Genomic DNA, 21,684 nt, shown 5'->3' with positions numbered 1-21,684 from the left:
GATACAGGAGTAGCGAGTGACAAGCCAGCTTTTTTTGCTGGGAAATGCAAAGGAGTGACGACCGCCAATAGCTGCAACTTAGTGAAGCCAAGACAAAGTCTCAAGAGTCAAATCCGAACATTAGGTATGGGTTGATGGTCAACCGCTTCTCGAACTTATTTCGGAAACCTCACTACTGGTTAGCGATGCTGATGTGATAAAGACATTATCTCCAGAGTGCCCGGCATTTTCATGTATGGGGAAGGGGATGGAGCCTTGATCTACTTGTTTGTTTTCCTAACCGAGGCCTCAATATGCGTCAATGACATTGAGGTGTGCCTGTGAGCAAGGGTCCCAGATGAAATTAAGGCATGGGCCCGATGGGGGCCTCAGACCATCCACCCCAAATGTTCTCCGTTAACGGAAAATCATGGTCCACCTAAGAGTAACCCTGGGAAAACGAACATGGCAAACCTTGCCAAGTGAGAAAGCTTTGCTAGGGATACCCATAACCAAAGTGTACAAACTGGAAAACGATAGCCCTAGAGTTTCGATGCCATGAACGACGGTCCAAGCTGGCGCTTACCGCCTCCCTGTGGTCACGATAGCCCCGGTCTACAAAACCGTTGATCTCACTCTTATTACCGTTACAGTGCATAGCAATGGAAAAGTCAATTGCTGATCTGCTGTGGTCCATTGTCCGTTACGTGATCAAGGCATTTTGTCCCCTTCCAGTTGGGGCTGACTGTTTTCACAACAACAACTGGTCGGTTCAAGATCTACGTTAGTAACTTTGGATATCATGCCACTCTGCCAGAATTTGGCCTGTCTAGCGTACCGTTGAACCGGCACTTCTCCCCGGTGCAGGGCACACTCTGCCTCCCAAGCTGCTGAGCGGGTCTCTTTAGAGTCCTCTGATTCCATGAATTGACGGCGATCCAAGACGATCGTCAGCGAAGAGAAATATGAATGACTCGCTGGCTTTTGATTGAAGAAACTCAGGGACAGGAGAAAATCTAAACGCCAAGGCTCACGGCAGATGCCGCATCTACCAAACAAGTCAGGCATGCGAAGGAATAGCAGGCATTGTCACGAGGTTTTAAGTCGTCAAGCACGCCCTTCTTCTTTTGAGACGCGAGCGAATCCGGTTTTGCTAGTCATCTCATACGAAATCGACCCGTCAAGCTCCGTGTATATTCACAGAGAGATCGGGATACATGCCACTCCATCCGTGATTTCTCACCAGATTTATAGGTCGTCATGAAGCTGCTTTTAGGCATGCTGGCGGCCTTCGCCGTGACCTGCATGGCATCCTCCGCAACGGCCCAAGGTGCATCCTCGGAGGCAGAGGCGTTGGCCATGGCTCAAAAGCTATACCCTGAGTGTGCCGTAGGTTGGCGGATCTCCCGCTAGCGTCGAGATGGTGTTTGCTGATCGCCCACTTCTTTTTGATAGCTCATTTGTTTGACCGAACTTGTCCCAACGTCAGGCTGTCAGCTCACGGACACTGAGTGTCTCTGTACCAACGAGAAACTCAATACAAACCTCTCTATCTGTGTTTTACAAGGATGCAACTACGAGGATGCCCTCAGTGAGTGCTCTACTATCGCATGCAGATGAACACGATACCAAGAATAAGTTGGCTGACAGTTCTGACTCTTGCGCAGAAACCAAAAATGGCTCCGCGACCATGTGCAGTTATCCTGTACGGGACGTTACAATCAAGGCCCCTCTTGTTGCGGGTATGGGGTTTGGCCTGGCTCTCATCGTCTACATACTTCGGATGTGCTCTGCATTACCTGGATGCAACCGAGAACTCAGCTGGGACGACTGGACCATTACGGCTTGCGTGCTTCTCACAATTCCGCCAACTGTTTTTGCCTTCACTCGTAAGTGTCCTCTTAGATCCAGAAAAAATGGCTTTTGTTATTAGATACTAATCGTCCTAGTTTCTGCAAACGGGTTAGGAAAGGATATCTGGACTTTGCCCCTCACGAATGTTGAAAACGTACTGTTTGTGAGTATTCCCGTCTACACCCCTCAAGCTCTGTTCATCAACAACTGACCGCAATACAAGTTCTACTTCCTCGGTGAACTTTTCTACTTCCTCGCGCAAGCCATGAACAAAGTCTCCATTCTCTTCTTCCTACACCGCGTCTTTCAGCACAACAGCCTCGGCAAGGCGATCTGGTTGACTATTGGTCTCACCCTGGCATATGCGGCTGCGTTCTTCTTCGCGACTTTATTCCAGTGCTGGCCCATCAACCATGCGTGGTTGCAGCTGGAAGAAGATCATTTGGGCCGTTGCAACAATGTTCACCTGCAAGGCTGGCTGAGTGCGGCCTTCAACATCGCGCTGGACATCATTATCCTAGCCCTTCCTTTGCATCAACTCTATCAGTTGCAGATGCCCTTAGAGAAGAAGCTCATGGTCATGGTCGTGTTTTCCATGGGCATTTTGTAAGTGCCCCACTTCAATCGAGTTTCCCAGCCCAGTAAGACTGACCAACTCCAGCGTTACAATCGCAAGTGTCATCCGTCTTCGTACCCTCGTCGTTTTTGCGAACTCCACCAACATCACCTACGACTACGTAGATGCCGCATACTGGAGCACGATCGAGCTCTATGCAGGCATTGTCACGGCCTCCTTGCCCGCAGTCTACAAGTTCCTTTCCAGTACCTCCGCCAAGAGTCCTGCATGGTCGATGGTCAAGTCGAAGTTGTCCGGTGCATCGTCCAGTTCCGGGACCGGGAACTCGAACTCGGCGATAGCGAGTGGTTCTGGTGTTTTAGCTCATCGACTTACCCCAAAGAGATCGGAAGCAGAATTCGTCCTTCTGACGGATGTTGAAAGCGGCAAGAGTCAGAGATGGAATTAACCTGACACGACCTTTGTTCTCATTCTGCTGTACCTATTGGGCATATTGGTTCCATGTCAGAATACTCAACTGGTGTATACTTAAGGGGTTTTCTATACGTTATACGGTTTGTGACGTCAAGGCGTCAAAGGTGTATTACTATTACAAGAACAAGAAATGGAAATAAAATGAAGTAAAAAGTTAGAACGGTAGTCGCGGCGTTCATTTTGTGTGCGGAGCTTCCAATAGAAATTGAGAGAGTAAACTTTGTCTACCTCACTATGTAGTGTTTGTTTACTTTACTGACGACGTTTCTTTATTCTCCGCAAATCGATACTGATATTTCAGTTAGATGACAGATAGTCACTCAGATGGTTATGCAAAGCCTTTCTTTTCTTTTCTTTTATGGAACAATGCCGCTTGGTACAATCTCGACAACTAAGCCACAACAACCGAACAAAAGACTAGTCCTGTAAAGCTTGCATTCTTAATGATCATAATAGTTATAGGACATCCGGCTTTGTGTTGTGCTGTTCTGGCTAGATGATAATTTCGAATTCCATGACGATTCATTCAACAAACGGTATTTCCTTTTTCGTCATTCACCTGTCAATCGAGTCCTAAGCACTCAAGCCAGGTAAAACAACATAAACCACTGTCAACCCTGTCATTTGAGGACAATCTTTTGATTTGGCTCCGTTGTCTATGCGCTCTCATACATGGTCACCAAGTGATACGCATCGACTAGACACTAACACTATACCATTCATAACACAAAACTCCTTTGTATATGTACTCTGCTCACCATGAGAAGCCTAGTGATCACTCATCAGTGGTCACCACAGAAAAATTTCGGATTTAGATATGCTCCTGGTATAGTTGTAAGCTTGTTCTTTAACACGATGCAACAGCGCTGGCCTGTTTGTTGCTACAACTGCTAAATAGCTTCTTCAGAGAACACCCAATTTTGGGCATCTAAGTCTGCAGGTTATTAAGGATGAGCCCGTACTTGCCGAAAGGTCTCTAGAAGTCCAATTCGACAATTTGATATTGGAGACTCTGACAAAGCACGAGTAAGATGGCCTTCAGACGCCCTCGCTAGTCCTGGTGATTGATACTCCGGACGAATCTGAGGCAGAGAGCCACGTAGCAGATCCACCCTAGAACAGAAGACGAATGGTTTCCAGACTCCTGGTAAAGATTGCCGCTGTTATATGTACAAACGTGAGAATACGCGACTTCTTCACTAGCAGACCCGAGGTCCAAACTCAACTAGGAATTCGGAGGACGTTGTCAGGGATTTTAACTAAGACGTGGCTTTACACGGTATGTCGCAGTGAACAACCAAGCATGGCATCGGAGCCATTATGTTAACTCAAATGGCCAAGATACATTGATCGTATCAGATGCCTCGAGATTGGCCGGGCAACGGTTATATCGCAGAACTGTTCTACTCTTCTGTACCTCTCTTCATTGACACCGACACTGTTTGCAAGTTCAAACGATCCCAGGCGAAGTTTTAGCCCACTGATTCCATTAGAGAAGGTTCTCACTCGCGGTCAAAGGCAAAGAGCTCTCTCTTGAATAACCTCCATTCCGTTCTCAGTATCTCGAGAACCCCAACTGCGAGCAGTCTATTATATTATTCCACTTGTCGTTTTGAGAGCATCTGCTTGATAGTTTGGGCGGAAGAAGCAGATTCTGGATTGGAGGAAAGTCTAAGCACGCAGAGTTCCTCAAGCATTGCCTACAAGTCAAAGTCAGTGAACCTGCCAGAGACTTTTGCTTTTGATAAATAACACACGCCAGCTGAACAGACCCGGTGTCTTCAGAAGAGAGTTTATAGATATTCATGTCCACATTCCCAAGCATCCGGAACACGCCGGCAGCTACTGGGTACGACGTGCCTGGGGAATTGTACCGTTCCGACAGCATTGGCTATTTTTTACTTCTCACTAGACGGCAGGCACATCGTTGCTGCTGACTATCGAGAAATCGAGACCATCGGGGTCAGAGGTCTCGGTATTAGAGCTCGTAAATCTTAGCAACTACATTCTTGTGTATTCAGTCCTAAAGACATTGTCGACTGGGACCGCACAGTTGTTACACTTGACGGATCACGACTTTCTGTCTCTTCATACCTGGGAGAAATTAGATGCCTGGGATATTGTTAGATTTTACGAATTCACGTCGCCACCTATTCTGTCAATGACTTGCCAGCTATTGCTACATGAGGACAGCCAACACACCGATATCATGCTCAGCTGGTTCACAGACGGTCCTCTTTGGTTGTCGGGGTTTCCAGAGGACCTTTTGTTTTAATAAAGAAAGTAAACCGGGATATGGATCGCTCTCGAAGGTACGGTGTTCTCTATACGTTAACTCTTCTCAATCACCCACTGACAATACCATATACAAGCCTGGTAGATGCTTTGAATTTGAACCAAGCGGTTCTTACCTGGCGATGGCAGATATCGCAGCGGATTCGGTTACTTTATGGGAGTTTCTTAGCTTGAAAATGAGGTTAAGTCTTTGGTAAACCAACCCTAAAGGCGCACCTGAGCGAGCTCATCTATTCATCCAATGGCGCGCAGTTGGCTCTCTTGACCTCCTCGTCGCTCTCTATGATGAAAATGATAGGGGTGAACGTCGTCTTGTTATCACCAAGGATGGCTGCGCTAGGGGGTTCTTGTAGTTTACACGCCCACCCCCGATAACAATCACAACTTCGTCAGGCGTGTCGTTTGCCTTGATTGAGACAAAAAATGCCAAATACGCATCGTAAAACTGGAGTGGGCAGTGTGGCAGAATGCGAATCGAGACTGAGTCTCTTTCTTTGACCTCGACGAACTTGTAGCAGCGGTGTGCAAAGAGGGCGCCGTAGTCGATTGCTTCTGAAGCGCATTCTACGCAGAACACCTTGGAGTAGCCATGTTTCTACCCATACAGTGCCCTGGTATAAAGTGGTCTCCCAGTCATCGTAAGCATCATCAGAGAGGCGTCCTTAAGCAACGCCCAGCAGGGTATCCAATCGCTCAAACGGAATAGAAGCACTATCAATCTGCCCGTATATATCACCTAGATATCCGGTGCACTCTGCCAAGTCTGAGCCGTGGCCGACGAAAGACAGCGGAAGCAACATCTCCTAGGCCACAGAGAGCTCTGCGAGCTGGAGAAAGCTTGACGGACTCCATATGTGCCATCGAGTAGTCACGTCCCCATGGAAGCTCCGAAGTCTCGACTGCTGCCAAGTGTCGCTGTGATCCTACGGCTGAATAGGAGGCTCATCTGGAGGCTTGCTGCGGCTCCGCTCGTGGCGGTCACGGTTTCAACCCGGAGATCCTGCAACCTAGGAGTTGCCGTTCAACATAAAGGAACACCGGGGTTACTGCCGAGGAACTAGCAGTGTATATCTCTAAGAACTGTCTCGTCGATCCACGCGTGTGATGAGGTACTGAGACCCTTTTTGAGACTCGCGTTGCGAAGCACTTGGCCCGCCACTCGCCTCTCACAAGCGACGGATGACCTCTTGACATACATGATGAGGAATCTACAGCAGACGGCATCAATGCAAAGGGCCCCGAACACTTGCTCAGACCACAGGAAAAAGCTGTTCCGTTATTCACTAAGCTTGGTTCCGAGGCACTGTATTATCGACCGACAGGGCCCACGTCGGTGGTCAATTTACAAAGGTTCCTGCGAAGGAAACGTCGTTGGACGCAATCCTAACCACTGCTTGCACCTGGACCACGTTGTGGTATCATTGGAGCAGCTCACTCTACCATTTCCTGGTTTCAATCTCCTGCTGAACGGGCCATGCCGGTAGGGAGTCGACAAAAGAACCTGGAGACGGGATGTCGTGTAGACGACCCTGGATGCCTCTTGAGCATGGTTTCTGGGCGGATGGTTCCATTCGGAATGGTCCAAGCCCTCAGCGTCGCTGCTACGATGTCGCTGTTTGTCTTGATGATCGGGCCACCCGTGCAGAGCCAACTAGCAAAGGGACCATGGGAAATTCTCAAAAATTCGTCTACGATGGAAAAGCTCGAGCCTTGCTTCATCGCCAAGGCGTCAAGCGCTGACGGTAGGCCGTCAGTATGCGCTTGTCTCCACCAGGCCGTACAATCCCTTTCGGCACGGAAATAGAGTACGTAATAATGCCATTTTCACAAGAGCCCCAAGGGCCAACATGTGCCAGGTCGACAAGTCGGAAGCGATTATCGAGGCACGCACATTCATGGCGAGCGGAGCTCGTTCGTTTATTTCTATTCCAACCATCAAGGTACAGGCAGCAACGGCAGCAGTAGACGGGCAGCTTGCAGTCTTGGAGTCTTGGCTTGTAAGCTTGGCCGACCGACTGGGGAAAAGGCTGGGGGACCTTTGTCTCTTCCCCATCTCCGTCCCCATTCCCATCCGTAACGTTAGGTAGCTTGGCAAGCGTTTGCTGTTCATGTTGATAAAGGGGAAGAGCCCACTTGGACAGATGGGGCCCGCGGTGAGGCTGTGTAAGTTGCTCCTCGTCTTGTATGCCATTCGTGAGTGGGCTCGGCTCGGGTGTTACAAGGCCGTAAGCCCTGCTGTGCAGACGTCTTCTCTTGTGCACACATCTTTCCAATACGACCTTCTCGATTGAGACGGCGGTCACATCGATATTTTTTGCGGCTAGGTGGTACCCAGACCTGAATTGAAAATCGTCCCAAAGATGCCGTCTTTGCCGTCGAACCCCAGCTTCCTCGGGTGTTGACATTCTAGAAGGGGGTAAGCCTGCAGTTGGGTTGTATTATTCTCCGGCAGGTGTTCTAGGTCTTTAAACAACATGCTGTCATCGATGCTGGAAAAAACGACGCTTCGTGCATCGCGTAGGTATACCCGGGTAACGCAACATGCTTCAAGCGTGTGAGTGGGTGAGGAGGTTTGGCCCGAGCCGATCGCGCTTAGTTATGCCATCTTGGGCGGATTGCAAGCGGTGTCGCTGACGACGATCAAAGAGCTGGGTTAAAGTAGCAGATAAGGAACTGCCGGTGATTATCAAAGATCAGCGCAACAACAGCGACTAGGCGACGGGACATTTGGGAGGTTTTGGTCAGTAAGTCGGCCTGGGTGCAGAGACTAGCTTCCTAGACGGGGGCTGGCCAATGCCGTCCATTCCTTCTGGAAAATTGCCATTTTCTGATGAGGAGGTGGCCGGTCACGCGGACGGTCAAAACTCAACGTCCTATTTTGTTTTCGATAGTGGACCTGTTCACGAGTTGAACAGCCTGAGCTGACCATGCACATAGGGCAGGGCGAGCGTTCAGCCAGCTGGACGGCAGGGCGCGAGTCGCCGTACGGGAATGGCGTCCACTCAAGCTTTCCAAGAAAGTTCCAAGAGATTGGGCGAAGCCGCTAGAAGCAGGAACGGGCGACCGGGTTCGGGGCGCGCGTGTGTGGTGGCATGGCACTGGGCTTGGGCTGTAGCTTCGTTGTACATACACCAGACCGGCCACCAGTCCTACCTCACTAATACGTGACAATCCTTGGGGGGCCCGACATACGAAGCCAACCCTCACAGGACACTGGCAACAAACAATGCGACAGGTGAATCGCAAACGACTGCTGGAGGCCCAAAGCCATTTCTGGGGAACGGGGGGGTTCTTGGAAGGCACCCCCCCCCGGTAGACATGGCGTGATGATTGGGGTAACTTGATTGACAGGGTCAGAGCCTGTCTGACAGGCCGGATGCCGCGGAGAGGGCTCCGTTTTGCGGTCTGGAAGACGCGTTGCGCACGACAATGGTCTAAAAAACGGCGCCATGGGAAAACGTCAGGTCCAAACCTGAGGATGGCTTGCCGCTCAAAAGGGACCCGGCAGCGATCCCAATGCGCTCTTCACGAAGGGCTTGAACAAAAGTCCGATCGCCTTTGCCCAGTTTGTGTACGGTTGAAGCTTGGCTTCGCAAATGCTGTCGGCTGGCTGACCAATTACAAGTGGCTGACCGGGGGGTTTATACGCTACGTTAATTAGTCCGAGTAAAGAGAACGGCTGCGTGGGACCCGCTCGCAAAAGATCCTTTGAGGGTTGCCACGTCCAAACGGACACTCCGCCCAGAACAGGCGAAAGGCACCCAAGCGAAGAGAATTGAGTGTGCGAGGGTGACAACTGGTTCGGGCCAGCCGCCACTCGCTGCGTTTGCCGTTTGCCGTTTGCCGTTTCGTTTACGCACCTGTTTTCCCGTCCGTCCAGCCGTCCAGCCAGCCAGCAGTGTTCGGGTGTCGGCGTCGAGTGTCGACATGTCTTGAGTGACATATCTTGAGTAGTTGCAAGGCTTTTTGTCGTGTCTACTGTTGTTTAATGGTACACCCTGGGCTGTCTCGTTTGGGCGAAGGGGTTCAAACCACGGAGACAGCCGTCCCTCGGCCGATTCATCTGTGCCCAAGCCACTTGTAGACGGGATCGCCATATGTGTAGTGCCTGGCTAATGCGCTCATTCTGTTGCCGCGCGCTGTGCTATTTCTCTCGCCATCCAATGACTTACAGTGCAGAGCCAAGAGATCTTCGAGGCATCGCAGACGGTGACGGCAGCGGCGGAGCCAGAGGGCAGGCCGGGACAGGCGGCTTGACACTAAAGTAAGGACAGGAGCGTGGCGACATGGATGACGAAGAAATGCTTGACTGCGCAATGGGATGGATGGCAGAGTATTAAGGAATGTTGAATGAACGATGAATGCTAACTGGGCGCGGCGGCGGATATCTGACCTGTTTCGTCTTGGCCTTGGTGTTACAGTGGGCGCGGGAGACGAATGTGTGTGTGTGTGTGTGTGTGTGTGTGGATGTTCGTAGTAATGGTTGCGCTGTGTGAGATGGCGAGTTTAGTGCCACGACATGCCAACGGCTACTCCGTCGTCTAACTGGACCCCATTGGAGGCGGGAGTCGCTCAGGTGGCTCCTCGGGAACAAAACTGTCTTAGTCTGTGGTGTACAACTCTCTGGTGCGGTGCTGTTGCCGCTTAGAAAGCACAACTATGGTAGGAGTCTCAAGCTCGCAATCAGCATCCGGGGAGGGGACGTGACGATGGATGCGGAGAAGGAGTTTACCTACTCGCGGTGACAATTGGAACTTTCCCTCATGGCACTTTCCCTTATGGCAGGTAGATTACCCCCGCCCTCTCCTCAACCGTAACCTACCAAAGACTTTTTAGCTTAGAATTTACCTTAAAAAGTGATGAAGTGGGCTCCATTATCCACAGCAGCCAGTCGGTCAGCAAGTCACAGCCTCGGTCTGGTTCCGTTTCATTTATTTCCGAGAGGGCCTGCGAATTGAATGACGCGGACACGCTATGCAGCAGCGGTAGAGCAGAGTCTTACTTCCCCCTGCTGGACAACCACCTGAGATAGTATCATAGGTAGCATTGTTGTTGCCAGATAGAAGCCGCATTGCAACTCTGTGACTACCTCGAGGAGGAGTCCAATGAGACGTGTTGAATACTACCTGCCTGCTTGATTGAGGTTGCTCAACCGAGGGGCCAACAGCGATGAGGGAATGACGCCTCGGCGAATAAAAGTGCTCGTCTGTCCTGTTAGGCATTCCTTCTTCTTTCTCTTTTGTCGGGTCGCGTCCGACTCGAGCACGGAAAGTGGACGCAGAAGCAGGCACGGAAGGCGGGGCCTGCGCCGGGCTAGACCCCCGCCTTTTTGTGCCGTAATGCCGTAATTGGTGCCTTTGCGAAAGCACCCATGATCCAGCTGACCTCTGCGGCTGGTACCGTGCCGGCAAAATAAGGAAGGTGAGTACTTGCAAAGGTTCCAAAGGGGCCATACTCGCTCGACAGAAGTACCTTGCCTTGCCGTGCTGACTTTTGCCCGCCGGCCCTTTTGAAGCTCGAACGCTGCAACGCCCTTGGCCAGCTTCCTGCCCTAGGGTCATTGTAGGTACTCTCCTGCCTATGCCGTTCAATCTAGAACGCCCTTGCTTGCATCAGATACATTGTGTCTTGAGCTTGATTCTCATACGTCCAGTGTAGGTAGCTCGTTGTTCTACCCCCGTCGAGTCTCGGCGTCTTCAACTCGGCATTTCCTGGCTGTAGATAGGTAGGCCACGTAAGTAAGGTGACAGTGAAAGGCAAGGTCACTCACTCCACTGGCAAAACTGCAAAACTTTTAGGACCGCGGCTCATCAGTGACAGTCGGCCGCCCAGCAAATCTGTATCGGTATTAAACTCCCGCACCCGTCCGCCGTCCCCAACTCAAAAGATACCCTGCCGTCCTGCTGGATTTAGGCACGCCGGCAAGTAGCATCACCAGCGGCCCAGAGGCCCAGAGGAGGCCCCAAGCTGGGTGTGGTCGAGTTGAAAAGTACCACGGGCCCGCGCCATCCCGGTCGCCGCATGTCTTTCACCTCCCAAGTGCGGTTAGTCTTGTTGACAAAAGGCCTCGGTCCACTCGGCGCTGTTCTTGCTTTCGACATGAGCAGGGGCCCTTTTGATTTCACAAACGGATGAACCGCTGGCCAGTCAGGGGCCAAGACTTGTTCGTGGACCAGTGAGCGCCGAGGGTTTGTCTTGACGATCATCGGCACCGACGTCGCCCTAAGTCTGCGCTTGCCATTGCTTGACGGCCATTCTCCTTGTCAATCCCACCACCGCTCGCTCTGCCGCTTTCGTCGCCGTTTACCTGCCTGCCCTGCCCTCGCCTCGCCCGCCTGAAACCTCCAGTACGGGCATGAAGGGTCTGCCTTCCATCTTGTCCGCTGCCGCTCGCCCGCTAAGCAGGCACAGCAGAAGCCCTCCCAGTGCTGTTCGTCCAGCCAGCCGCCAACTTGACCTCCTCGTACGTACAAGCGCCTTCGTATGAAATCGCGAATCCGCCAGATCGCACCCGAGGCAGGCCAAGTACATCTCGCAGATCTCACGTACTGTACGTACCTCACCCCTCCCCCCATTATTGGACCTCGACTGGGGGCATCGCTACGTCTACGCCTGCCGCACGGCCAGAATCCGAGCCTCCATCTCTTTTCTCCTCCTCCCTCCCCATTATCAAATCACCCAATACTCGCAGAAGCTCCGACAGGCACCGACTGTAGCACGCAAACTTTTCGCATTGGAGACGCGAGAAACACAATCCGGTCACCTTCCAGCACCATTGAATTCCGTCTTGAGCGCATGCCCGCCCTTTTGATCCATTCGTGACCTGTTTCGCTGGACTCACACCTCTACGCCCTTTCCATCGAGTCCCATCCATTCGTCCATCCATCTCTGGTCGGTCACCACACCTCGCGCAGCCCCCAGGAACACACCAATTACTGTACACGCTCTTCACCCACCTCCTGTTTCTGTTACCCTATTCTTTCGCCATACCACGCCGTCCTTGTCAGCAACTCAACCGTGTTCCCACCCGTCGCTCTCTTCAACAAGCCCTGTCCTGGCCTGAACCGACGTCCGATGCGCAAGAGATCCGCCCCCAGAGCCAAGTTCTCCTTGCGGCCCTTGTCGTTCAACACAGGCTTGCTCCCCTTGCTGGGCGGTCCCGGACATCGTCTCCAACCTCTCGCGCTTCTTCGGCCCTGCACGGGAATCGGTTCCTTCATATCCGCGTTGCACTGCTTTCATCATCGGGCTTCCTATTCAGTCCAACCTTGTTAAGCGGCTCTTTCGCGCTGGCACCACCCGATGACTCGACGCCTCCCGTTTCGCTTCACTCCTCCCGACTACCCACTGCAACCTTGACCTTCCATCCCATCTCGTCTCTCTGTCCTCCTGCTCGTTCTGTGCGGTGCTGCTGCTCGTCTCGCGAAGCTCGAACGAACAGACGTTGAGAGCCCCGTGGTTGGAGCGAGGCGCACTTGGACCTGTCGCTCATTGCCACCGCTTCCGCGCTTCTCGGTACATTCACTCCCTTCCTCATCCACAAATTCTCATCATCACACACCATCCGAGGGCTCCAGTCCTTCTCCATACCTACTACGCATTTGTTCCTGGCCGGATTTACCCACTCCCCCCGATCTCATCTCATCTACCGGTCTCGTTCTAGGGCCCCTTTGCATTTGTTTTACGTTACTCTGCCCCGTGCGGCCCTAAGACAGAGCCGCCGACAAAAGGTCCTTCAACATGAAGATTTGCGGGTCAGCATAACCCCCAGGCCAAGCACAACTCGTGAATCCCCCGTCGCAAAGACAATCCGCCCGAGAGAGACGCACGGGAACGGGCCTCTGCCTCCGCTGCCACCCGCCGCTTGGTGGTCCTGGCCTGACACGAGTCGCCTGTTGCCGGCTCGCTATACTCCTGTCATATAAAACCTCACCTGCCCCATGGATCCCCGCAGCCACCACGGCGGAAATGGACCATCTAATACCGCTGCCCAGCCGCCGCCTCTCCGGCGGCGACTATCGATGGAGGAGGATTATTTCTACCAGGAAGTCATGACTTCCCCTTTCCGACGACCTTCACAGCCGCCTCCCTACGAGCGGGACGCCAGACCAAGACGACCGTTGGCCGGCAGGACCAACGTCCAGCATGGAACGGAGGAAAGCTTGCCGGACTATTCTTGCGACATTGAGTTGGAGGGCGTATGGGTGAAGAAGATGGAGATTGAGAACACCACCAAAAGAGCAGAGGACAGAAACTGGCACACCACCTTCGTCCAACTACGGGGCACCGCCCTGAATTTCTACAACGTGAAGAAGGATTGGGGATGGGGTAGGACGAGGGACGGGCCCACAATCTCGCCAGACAGCCCGCCCTGGGTACGGAAAGCCTCCCTCGACAAGGCGTACAGTCTCCAGCACGCAGACGTCGGTATTGCTGCCGACTACAAGAAGTAGGTTGCCCTGATTCTCAGCCTCATCTCACGCCAAGACCTGCCAAGAGACTGACTCCCAGCTAGGAGGCGATATGTAATCCGCGTCAGAGCAGAGACGGACCAGTTCCTCCTCTCATGTATAGAGCTGAGCACCATGGTCAAGTGGTTGGAAGCGCTCTTCGCCGCCATCGATGTCGCCGCCCCGATCGACGACCGTGATTACCCCCGCGATCAGAGTATCCCCCGCATTCAACGTATCCGCTGGTTCCGGGGCGAGACGCCAGCTCAGACGAATGACTATCCCGCGCCGACACCGCGCCCCCTCAGTCCGGAGCTACGCCGCGTGGCTTCTGCCGAGAGCTCAAATCCCTTTCCATCCTCGTTGGTGATGGAGGCCGTTCTAGACGAGCCCGTCATCGACGACACACCTATTGGCGAGGGCGAAACTGCTGTCCTGGAGACTGAGTCTATCTACGGCCCTGGGCCTGCCCGCAATGAGCAAATCAGCAGCCGCCTATCGACGACATCGTATCCAAACGAGGCCATCGACCCTGACACCGGCAAATGGGCTCCCGAGCACCAATGGACTGCCGCCCATGACTTGCTGTATGCCAAGCTTTGTTACTCGGTTCTCTTGTTCAAGAGCCCGCGGAAGTCAAACTACATCATCAGCAAGGGGAAGCAATGGTTTGTGGACTGGGCAACGGGCCGCATGGTCCGGGTCCTGCCGCCGACCTACGGCGAGATCGACTTCTTTGGCCCTTGGCAAGTCATTCACACGGAAAACAGAAGGATTTAAGGGTTGACTGTCCCTCACTTCTACTGCACATATACATACCCCGTGCTCTCTACAACGAGAGCCTTTTTCGCATTGTCACGAGGAAGAATCGCAAGATTCGAACGACACGGATCTACCATACCCACAGGCGGCAGGGAGGTACGGCGGCCAAAACAAAATCGGGTGGGACGGCGCGGCATATGCATTTTTGGATGGCTGTTTCTCTATTTTCCCTTCATGTTTCTTATTTAGTCCCATCTCCTTTGTTCTTCATGGCGTGCGAGAGCGAGAGCATTACCAGCCGTGCATATCATCATTGGGCGGCGTTGTTGAGGGCAGCGAGAAATCTCTTGCCGTCACTTCTTTGTTTACCTTTTTGGTCGCTGTGTTGCATAAGATGTTCAGCGTTGGCAGTACGGAAGCCCTGGCAGCAAGCATGTATGTTGATGATGGGAGGCTCGAACCCTCCTGGGCTGTCGCCAAAGAGTGGCTAGGCTGACCTAAATATAAACAAATTCATTAATCACTGTCAGCATTGTCTGGCACTAATCAACCGTATGGCGTACCATGGTCAGGCAGCCCAACATGCCAAGCTGCGCAGTACATTCGACCTGTATTCGTTCGCCCCCAAAAGAACGCCCCCAATTCCCGTGAACCTGGGTATGCCATTGATTCATCTACATCGACCGACAAAAGTTTCAGATAGGGATACAGACCCTAGTAACATCAAAGTGGTATCTCGTGCACTACATAAACAAGGCTACGAAAAGCCTTTCTTCTTCTTCTTCTTCTTTATTTTCTTCATCAGTCTCCCGCTTCCGCTTTGGATCGAAACTCTCCTCTTCTCTGCTGTCCATCACATCCCGGACATCTGGGCCTCGGAAGCGCGCGCCTCGGCGGCCAGCTCGGGCGCGACGTCGACCAGCATGGCGTTGGCGCCGTCAATGTCGGCGACGTGGCTCTCGAGCTGGGCGAGGAGGGAGTCGATCTCGGCGCGCTGGGACCGGACGGCGGCGAAGAGGGACTCGTTGGAGGCCTGGGTGTTTTGAAGGCGGGCGTTGAGGTGGGACTGCTGCGAGGCGAGGCGCGGCGCGAGGTGGGCTGCGAGGACCTCGTCGGGGGCAGGAGGTGCGGTCTGTTTTGGGGGAGGGAAGTTGGACGTTAGCTTGCAAGAGAGATGGTGCGTAACGGGGGAGAGAGGGGTGAGAGGGGGGGGGGGGGGGGGGGGGGGGGGGGAGTCCGCGTACGGAATTGGTTCTTCCGCCGAGTCGCCGCTTTCTTGTCTCCTGCGCTCCGCGTCGCTGACGAGGTTTTCAAAGTCGTTTAGTTTCCGGATGACGTCGCGGTCTACTAGGATCGATTGGAAGTCTTTCTGCATGTGGTCCATCGTGGTCAGCCAAACCGATTTGCAAACTGTACTTGTCGCCGAGGGCGGGGGAGGGAAACCCCTACGGAGCCAATGCCAAACGGGGATGAAGGGGGACGGGGGGGACGGAGACGCACATTACACCGCTCCTCGAGGTAGTCGACCATCTGCTTCTGGACGTTGCGCAGGGTGTTGGGCGCATGGGCGGCGATGGTCGGGAAGCACGACGCGAAGTTGTCGTAGCTGACCTTTTGGAGGGTGCGCTGGAGGGCGATGTCGTAGAGCTGCGTGAAGCGGGTCGCGCGCGGGCCGGGTGTCACTGGGGTGTGTTTTTGCGGGAGGGGAGGGGAGGCTGGCGGCTGTTGTTCTTCTACTTCTTCTCCTTGCTGTTCTTGGTGTTGTGATGATTGCGCTGTCGCTGTTGCTTGTGTCGTTGTCGTTGTCGTTGTTGTTATCGTCGGCGCCGCGGCGGTCTGCGGCTCGGGTTCCGTCGGCGGGGGTTGGACGGCGTGGTCTTGCGCCTGTGTTTGTATGGTTTGATGCGGTTCGGTCTGGGAGGGAGGTTGTCGATTGTCTTGATCTGGGGCGGACATTCTGGGCGATCCGTGTGGCGCGTGGCCGGTCGTCGTCGTTGTGGTGCGGGGTGAGGTGGGAGGACGTTGTACGGTGCTATGTGGGTTTGCGACTTCGAGATGCGAAATGCGACGGAGTTGTAGATGCTGAGGGCCCTACATGAGACGCGTTTTCGGCGGTGGTGGGGGAGCAGGAAGCGTTGCGCGAATATGACGGAGGTTCACGTGCTGTCTTGCCTTGGCGGTGGGATGAACCGCCAAGAAACAACGCTAATCGGCTGGCGGGTGTCCCTGGACAGGGGGTGATGACCTGTTCGCGCTGCATAGCGAACTTCCTTTGATTCTCGTTCTGTCAACCTCCAAATCAAGTTGCCATGTCGTAACGTAATATACCAAAACGCACCCATTCCACTGTACTTGGAGTGCCCAAGGTCATTATGAAAATTCCATTCCTTTCAAATCAGGGCTGTTCAGTCCGTTCCGACGCCGCGCTTGGCGCACCGCAGTGATCAATGATACAAACAATCTCGACGTCTGACAGTGCTCAACACGTTGTTGGCCTGAACCTCTGCCGTTTCTAGATCAGGATAGGAATTCATGGGTTTCTTTTGCAAATAAAACGTATAATAGCCACTGGGACAAAACCGTCGTGTCTCATCTACGGCGTTTGCATCCAGACTATGCGCCTGCCACCGTTGAGTAACCACACGGTGCGGCTGGATTCAATATGGAGTTCCCACTGACCACTGACTAATGTTTGTAAGCCAGTTCCTGTATTCCTGTAGTTCTTCGGATGCTTCCTAGCAAAAGTCCGTACATACATACCATCACAATACTTCATCATTGGCTTCTTCCCCTATCCTCTTTCAACATTGCTAATACATTCACCACAACGGGGTGGCCCTTGAGGCATTCACATGCCGCGTCCCCAGCCGTCAAAGCCGGAATGTGAAGTCCCAGCTGACCACATCCACATCCGACCAAAGGCCCGGGACACGAAGCACGCGCACAATCAGCTCGGTACGGCCGTCGCCTGGCTCGCCAGGACGAAAGATGCTCAACTCAAGGTCTGCTGGCGGCAAGAGAAGGGCATGACATGTTCCAAACCTCACACTCACAATCAACGACACCGAGATGGAACTGTTAAATATCCACCTCGTCGGCCTCTTGTGCTGCCATAAGGTCAGATGAGATATGCATATAGATCATGAAGCCAGATGTAAAAAGGGGAGCACCAACAAAAGCAGAGACGAGGCAAGCAGAACACTGTGAGTTTGAACGAATGCGTACAGGCATTCATGATTGGCCTTGGAGGAACGTCACGACGTCGAATGCCTAGTATTCAAACACTTGTCACACGTCAGACACAAAAGCATTACCCAGAAATTGTGGCATCACCGAGCAACATCTTCAGACAGCTCACCGCAGCTATTAGTAATTGTCGTCTGTTTCTCATTAAAAAGAACCGGTTACGGATCCTCTGTGTGGTGGTTGTGTGTGTCGGTCTTGATATGGTACAGCATCGTCACCCAATGCCTGGCTCCCCGTTCCCATTCATTTCCGTTCCGTTCCCTCCGAAGACAAAAATATCTTCTCGGCAAAGCATCGGGACGCCAAAACTTTTGTTGTTCATGCTTTCCCATTTTCCTCCCAATTTCTCCCGTTCCGCCTCCGCCCAACTTCGCCAAATGTACAGATAGACATATCTCCAATTCTTCACCATCAGTTATATCATGGCAGTGAAGAAGGAAAGAGCTAGCTCAAACGTTACGCTGCAGTCGTCCGCAGAAGTGTAGGACCTGACCGTCTGCACGGATGCAAATGCTTGAATAACGCAGGCGCATACCAAAAAAAAAAAAAAAAGACAAGAGAAATGAAAAAGTAGGTTGAGGGGAAAAGTACAGGAAACGGTGTGTGAATTCCACGCCCTTGCCCTGCCAACTCCTAGCAAAAAAAGAAAAGAAACAGAATATAACTTTTCTCTTCCGTCCTCGTCGGTATCGTCCGATGGTCGTGAGAGTACTTGTAGTTTCGAGGACCGATGATCGAAGGTTTGATTCGATTGCGGTCGTGGTGCATGATGTCTAAGGGAAGGGTATAGAAAGTACCCTTCAGACACCAAGAGGGTAGATGAGCGAGTCGAAGTATGCGGTTGATCGACAACGCCAGTCAGAAGCCCTCATTATTGCTACCGAGAAAGGCCGGAGACACTTATGGGGCTTTAGAACGACGCCTGGAGAAACCCGCAACTTTAAGCCGCGGCCTGGGAGGCACCGCGGCCACGGACACTGCCGCGACCACGGGTCTGGCCACCGGTGAAGTTACCGCGGGCGTTGCCCTGGCTGCCGGAGCGGTTTCCCTCAAATCCACCGCGGCCACGGCCGCCACCGGTGGCGTTGCCACGGGGGGTAGAGTAGTTGCTGCCGCCGTAGGCGGTGGCCTTAGGGCGGCGGGGCTCAACAATGATGTTCTCGCCATTGACGGTGTGGGGGTTGGCGGCGGCAGCAGCCTGGTAGCCGGCAACGGTAGCGAACTCGACAAAGGCGCAGTTCTAGGATATCGTTAGTTACAACTGCTCAGACTTGACCACATGGTTTAGTAATTACCTTCTGGCGGTTGATGTCGAAGTAGGTGAGCTCGCCATGGGCGGCCAAGGCAGCCTTAAGATCCTCCGCCTTGACCTTGTCGGTCACGTACTTGACATATCCCAGCGTGCCGTAGTTCTCGGCAGGCGCTTGCGAGATAGATTGGGGACGGTTCTGGCGCTTCGAGTCGGCGCCAACAGACTGCCACTCAGCGGAGGGAGAGGCCTCCTTCGCAGCCTGCGCCTCGGGCTCCTTGGCGGCGGCGGTGGCAGCAGCGGGGGCAGCGGCTTGAGGAGAGGCAGCAGCGGGTGCGGGAACCTTGGCCTGGGCGGGAGCGGGAGGAGTAGCGGTCTTGGGCAGAGGGACGACAGGCTTGGGTCCGACGGCGGCAGCAGCACGGCTGGCCCAAGACATGGGCTTCATGGGGACGGGAGCGGGAGCGGGCGAAGGCTTCTCGGGTTCGGCGGCGGGAGCCTTGGTAGCAGCGACAGGGGTGGGAGTGGGGTCAGTAGGCTTCTCGGGCTCCTTGACGTCCTCTTCGGCAATCGCCTTAGCAGTAGCATCGGGGTCAGCTGCCGACTCCTCGACCTTGGCCTCGGGGGCCTTGGTGGGCTCAGGAGCGGCGGTCTCGACCTCGCTGTTAGCAGCGGGATCCTCAGGAGCCGTGCTGACCTCCTCCAACTTCTTCTCGACCTCGTCGGCGTCAACGGCGGGACCGGTAGCCTCCACATCGGTCTCCTCTACCGCAGGCTGCTCGGCCTCCTGCTGAGCAGGGGCCTCGGCAACCTCCTCAGGAGCGGCCTGCTCCTCGGGGGCAGCCTCTGGCTCGGCGACGGGCTCATCCTCATCCTCGTCGTTGATGTATCTCAGGATGTCGTTGACGACGAAGTAGCCGGAGGGTTGGGGCGCAAGAACAAAGGTCTGGACGAACTTCTTCGGCTCGGCGGACTTGATGGAGCTCTCACCAATGACCTGGATGACGATGTTGTCGAAGGAGGCCTGGGAGTCAACATTCGTGATGCGGACCTTGCTGTTCTCGAAATCAAGGCTCTTGATTCTCTCTTGAATAGCCTGGAAAAAGAATAGCGGTTAGCACGCAGTCAATAGGTGGTGAACAAAAAAACAAAAAAAGCAACAGAAAACGTACTTGTCTGCCAACAGAAACGTTCGCAACCTCTGCCTCCATGCCATAAACGAACTGGGAGCGCTTTCCATAGAAGAGCTGCGAGCTACGTGTTAGCACGGCACAATCCACATCGGACGGGGACGGGTTTCGGGCGTACGTGAAGCTTATCCGGGTTCTTGCTCAGGGTTGTGTAGTATTGCTCGACGAAGTACCAGCCAACCTCATCCTTGCTGAGGTTGTTGTTACCGGCCGACGTGGCATCGTTGGTAGCGGTGGGACCTGATGATGTTGGCTCGACAGCGTCCTTGAACTGGTCCAGGTTTGTGTAGTTACCGTTGGTTGCCATGATTGCTTATGAGGAATCTGGTGTAGGGCGCAATCGGGCCGAGGAAGGTGGGAGGGCGGGTGGAAGGAGGTGATGAAGGCGCAAAGAGGCGAAGCTCGAGGTTTCTGCGGGGCTGTTCGCTTGCTTGGAGATGTTTCGCAAACGGACGGTCGACAATAAGGGACCCTTCTGTTGATGGAATGTCAGATGGGCGTTATGCGCCAATGGGGGACGAGGATGGGGATTCCGAGAACAGAAGCTCGTGGGAGGAAGAGGAGGGCGGGCGGGATTGTAGATACCTCGGTGATGCGGTGGCTCAAAAGGAAATGCTTAGAACTGACTCGAAAAGGTGTGATAACGGGGAAACCAGGACGCCGGAAAAAGGGTTTCGACGATGATGCGAGGAGGCGGGCTGGAGCTGGAGATGGAGACGCGTGACGAGAGCAATGTGCGGAGCCAAGTGAGAGGGATGGGCGAGGGAAGAAAAATGAATGTGCACAGTTCGGACCTGGGATAAAACCAGCTCAGGGTGTGTGGGTTTTTGTGTCTGTTCAAATCTGTCGTCGGGGCGGCGGGCGGCGGGTGGGAGAGAGAGCGGAGCGTTGCGAAGAGGAGAGCAAGTGGAGGTCGATTTTTTTTATTTTTTCGTTTGCGGTTGATGTTCGTGAGGGAGGACACTTTGGGACTCTGGTGCTGCTGGGCCAGGCGCATCCAACGACGTGAATCGGAAGGGCAGAAGAAAAAAAATAACACACAATTGTTGCTGCCAGATCACGACGTGCCCTGTGCTCTCCGGCCCACGACGTTTCTCCTGCTGCAGGTAGGCCTGCGAGCTGATTACCGACCAAGGTGGGGTTCTGGCGTGCACAGATCCATGTACTTTGGGAGCTTCGAGAATACCTCCATCGCCACGCTGGAAGCCACTTCGGTCAAGGTATCGGGCTATCCGCCAAGGTATCGCTGGGATGGCTTATATAATCAGGGTCGTAGAGAACCCCAAGCTCTTGGCCAAGCTCCCAGCTCTGGCAAAGGAAACATTCAACTCCAGATAGAATAACGAGCAACTGCAATTGAGTAATATTTCGAGGCCAGGAACACTTACAAAGTTTGCCACCCACAAGGGCTCTGTTGGCTCCATGCCTCCTTGTGATTCAAATTTCTTTGACAAGGCGCATCATACCCGACTAGCCACCTATTGTCCCGCCCGCTGGGATTCCACTGCAGGGTACCGAGGCATAGGAGATCGGATACTAAGCAAGGAAGTAGTGTAAGACGCCAATGCAGACTTCATTCTTTGTTCGTGAGCTATCCTTGTACAACTC

General features: G+C 53.6%; 5 protein-coding genes across 5 annotated transcripts; 3 read left to right on the top strand and 2 right to left on the bottom strand.

Moving 5' to 3' along the window:
- Window positions 1-1,669: 1,669 nt before the first annotated feature.
- Window positions 1,670-2,858, top strand: ColSpa_06837 (uncharacterized protein; the record flags this gene model as incomplete). The annotated part of the gene is made up of 4 exons (XM_049273049.1): window positions 1,670-1,868; window positions 1,929-1,996; window positions 2,057-2,439; window positions 2,495-2,858. The coding sequence occupies 4 exons, from the start codon at window positions 1,670-1,672 to the stop codon at window positions 2,856-2,858; spliced, it is 1,014 nt and encodes a 337-aa protein (XP_049129006.1).
- A 10,261-nt stretch (window positions 2,859-13,119) lies between these two features.
- Window positions 13,120-13,632, top strand: ColSpa_06836 (uncharacterized protein; the record flags this gene model as incomplete). Its single annotated transcript, XM_049273048.1, has 1 exon — window positions 13,120-13,632. The coding sequence occupies one exon, from the start codon at window positions 13,120-13,122 to the stop codon at window positions 13,630-13,632; it is 513 nt and encodes a 170-aa protein (XP_049129005.1).
- Window positions 13,633-13,764: 132 nt separating this feature from the next.
- ColSpa_06835 (uncharacterized protein) lies at window positions 13,765-14,409 on the top strand (the record flags this gene model as incomplete). The annotated part of the gene is made up of 1 exon (XM_049273047.1): window positions 13,765-14,409. One exon carries the CDS (start codon window positions 13,765-13,767, stop codon window positions 14,407-14,409), a length of 645 nt encoding a protein of 214 aa, XP_049129004.1.
- An 835-nt stretch (window positions 14,410-15,244) lies between these two features.
- ColSpa_06834 (uncharacterized protein) lies at window positions 15,245-16,347 on the bottom strand (the record flags this gene model as incomplete). The annotated part of the gene is made up of 2 exons (XM_049273046.1): window positions 15,245-15,523; window positions 15,892-16,347. The coding sequence occupies 2 exons, from the start codon at window positions 16,345-16,347 to the stop codon at window positions 15,245-15,247; spliced, it is 735 nt and encodes a 244-aa protein (XP_049129003.1).
- Window positions 16,348-18,577: 2,230 nt separating this feature from the next.
- ColSpa_06833 (putative galactinol--sucrose galactosyltransferase 2) lies at window positions 18,578-20,383 on the bottom strand (the record flags this gene model as incomplete). Its single annotated transcript, XM_049273045.1, has 4 exons — window positions 18,578-18,877; window positions 18,933-19,982; window positions 20,059-20,133; window positions 20,195-20,383. 4 exons carry the CDS (start codon window positions 20,381-20,383, stop codon window positions 18,578-18,580), a joined length of 1,614 nt encoding a protein of 537 aa, XP_049129002.1.
- Between the last annotated feature and the right edge of the window lie 1,301 nt (window positions 20,384-21,684).

This window comes from Colletotrichum spaethianum (assembly GCF_022836535.1).
Source record: "Colletotrichum spaethianum MAFF 239500 DNA, contig17, whole genome shotgun sequence".
Taxonomy (NCBI): domain Eukaryota; kingdom Fungi; phylum Ascomycota; class Sordariomycetes; order Glomerellales; family Glomerellaceae; genus Colletotrichum; species Colletotrichum spaethianum.
Note: the sequence above shows the minus strand (reverse complement) of the source record. Positions and strands in the feature narration are given on the sequence as shown.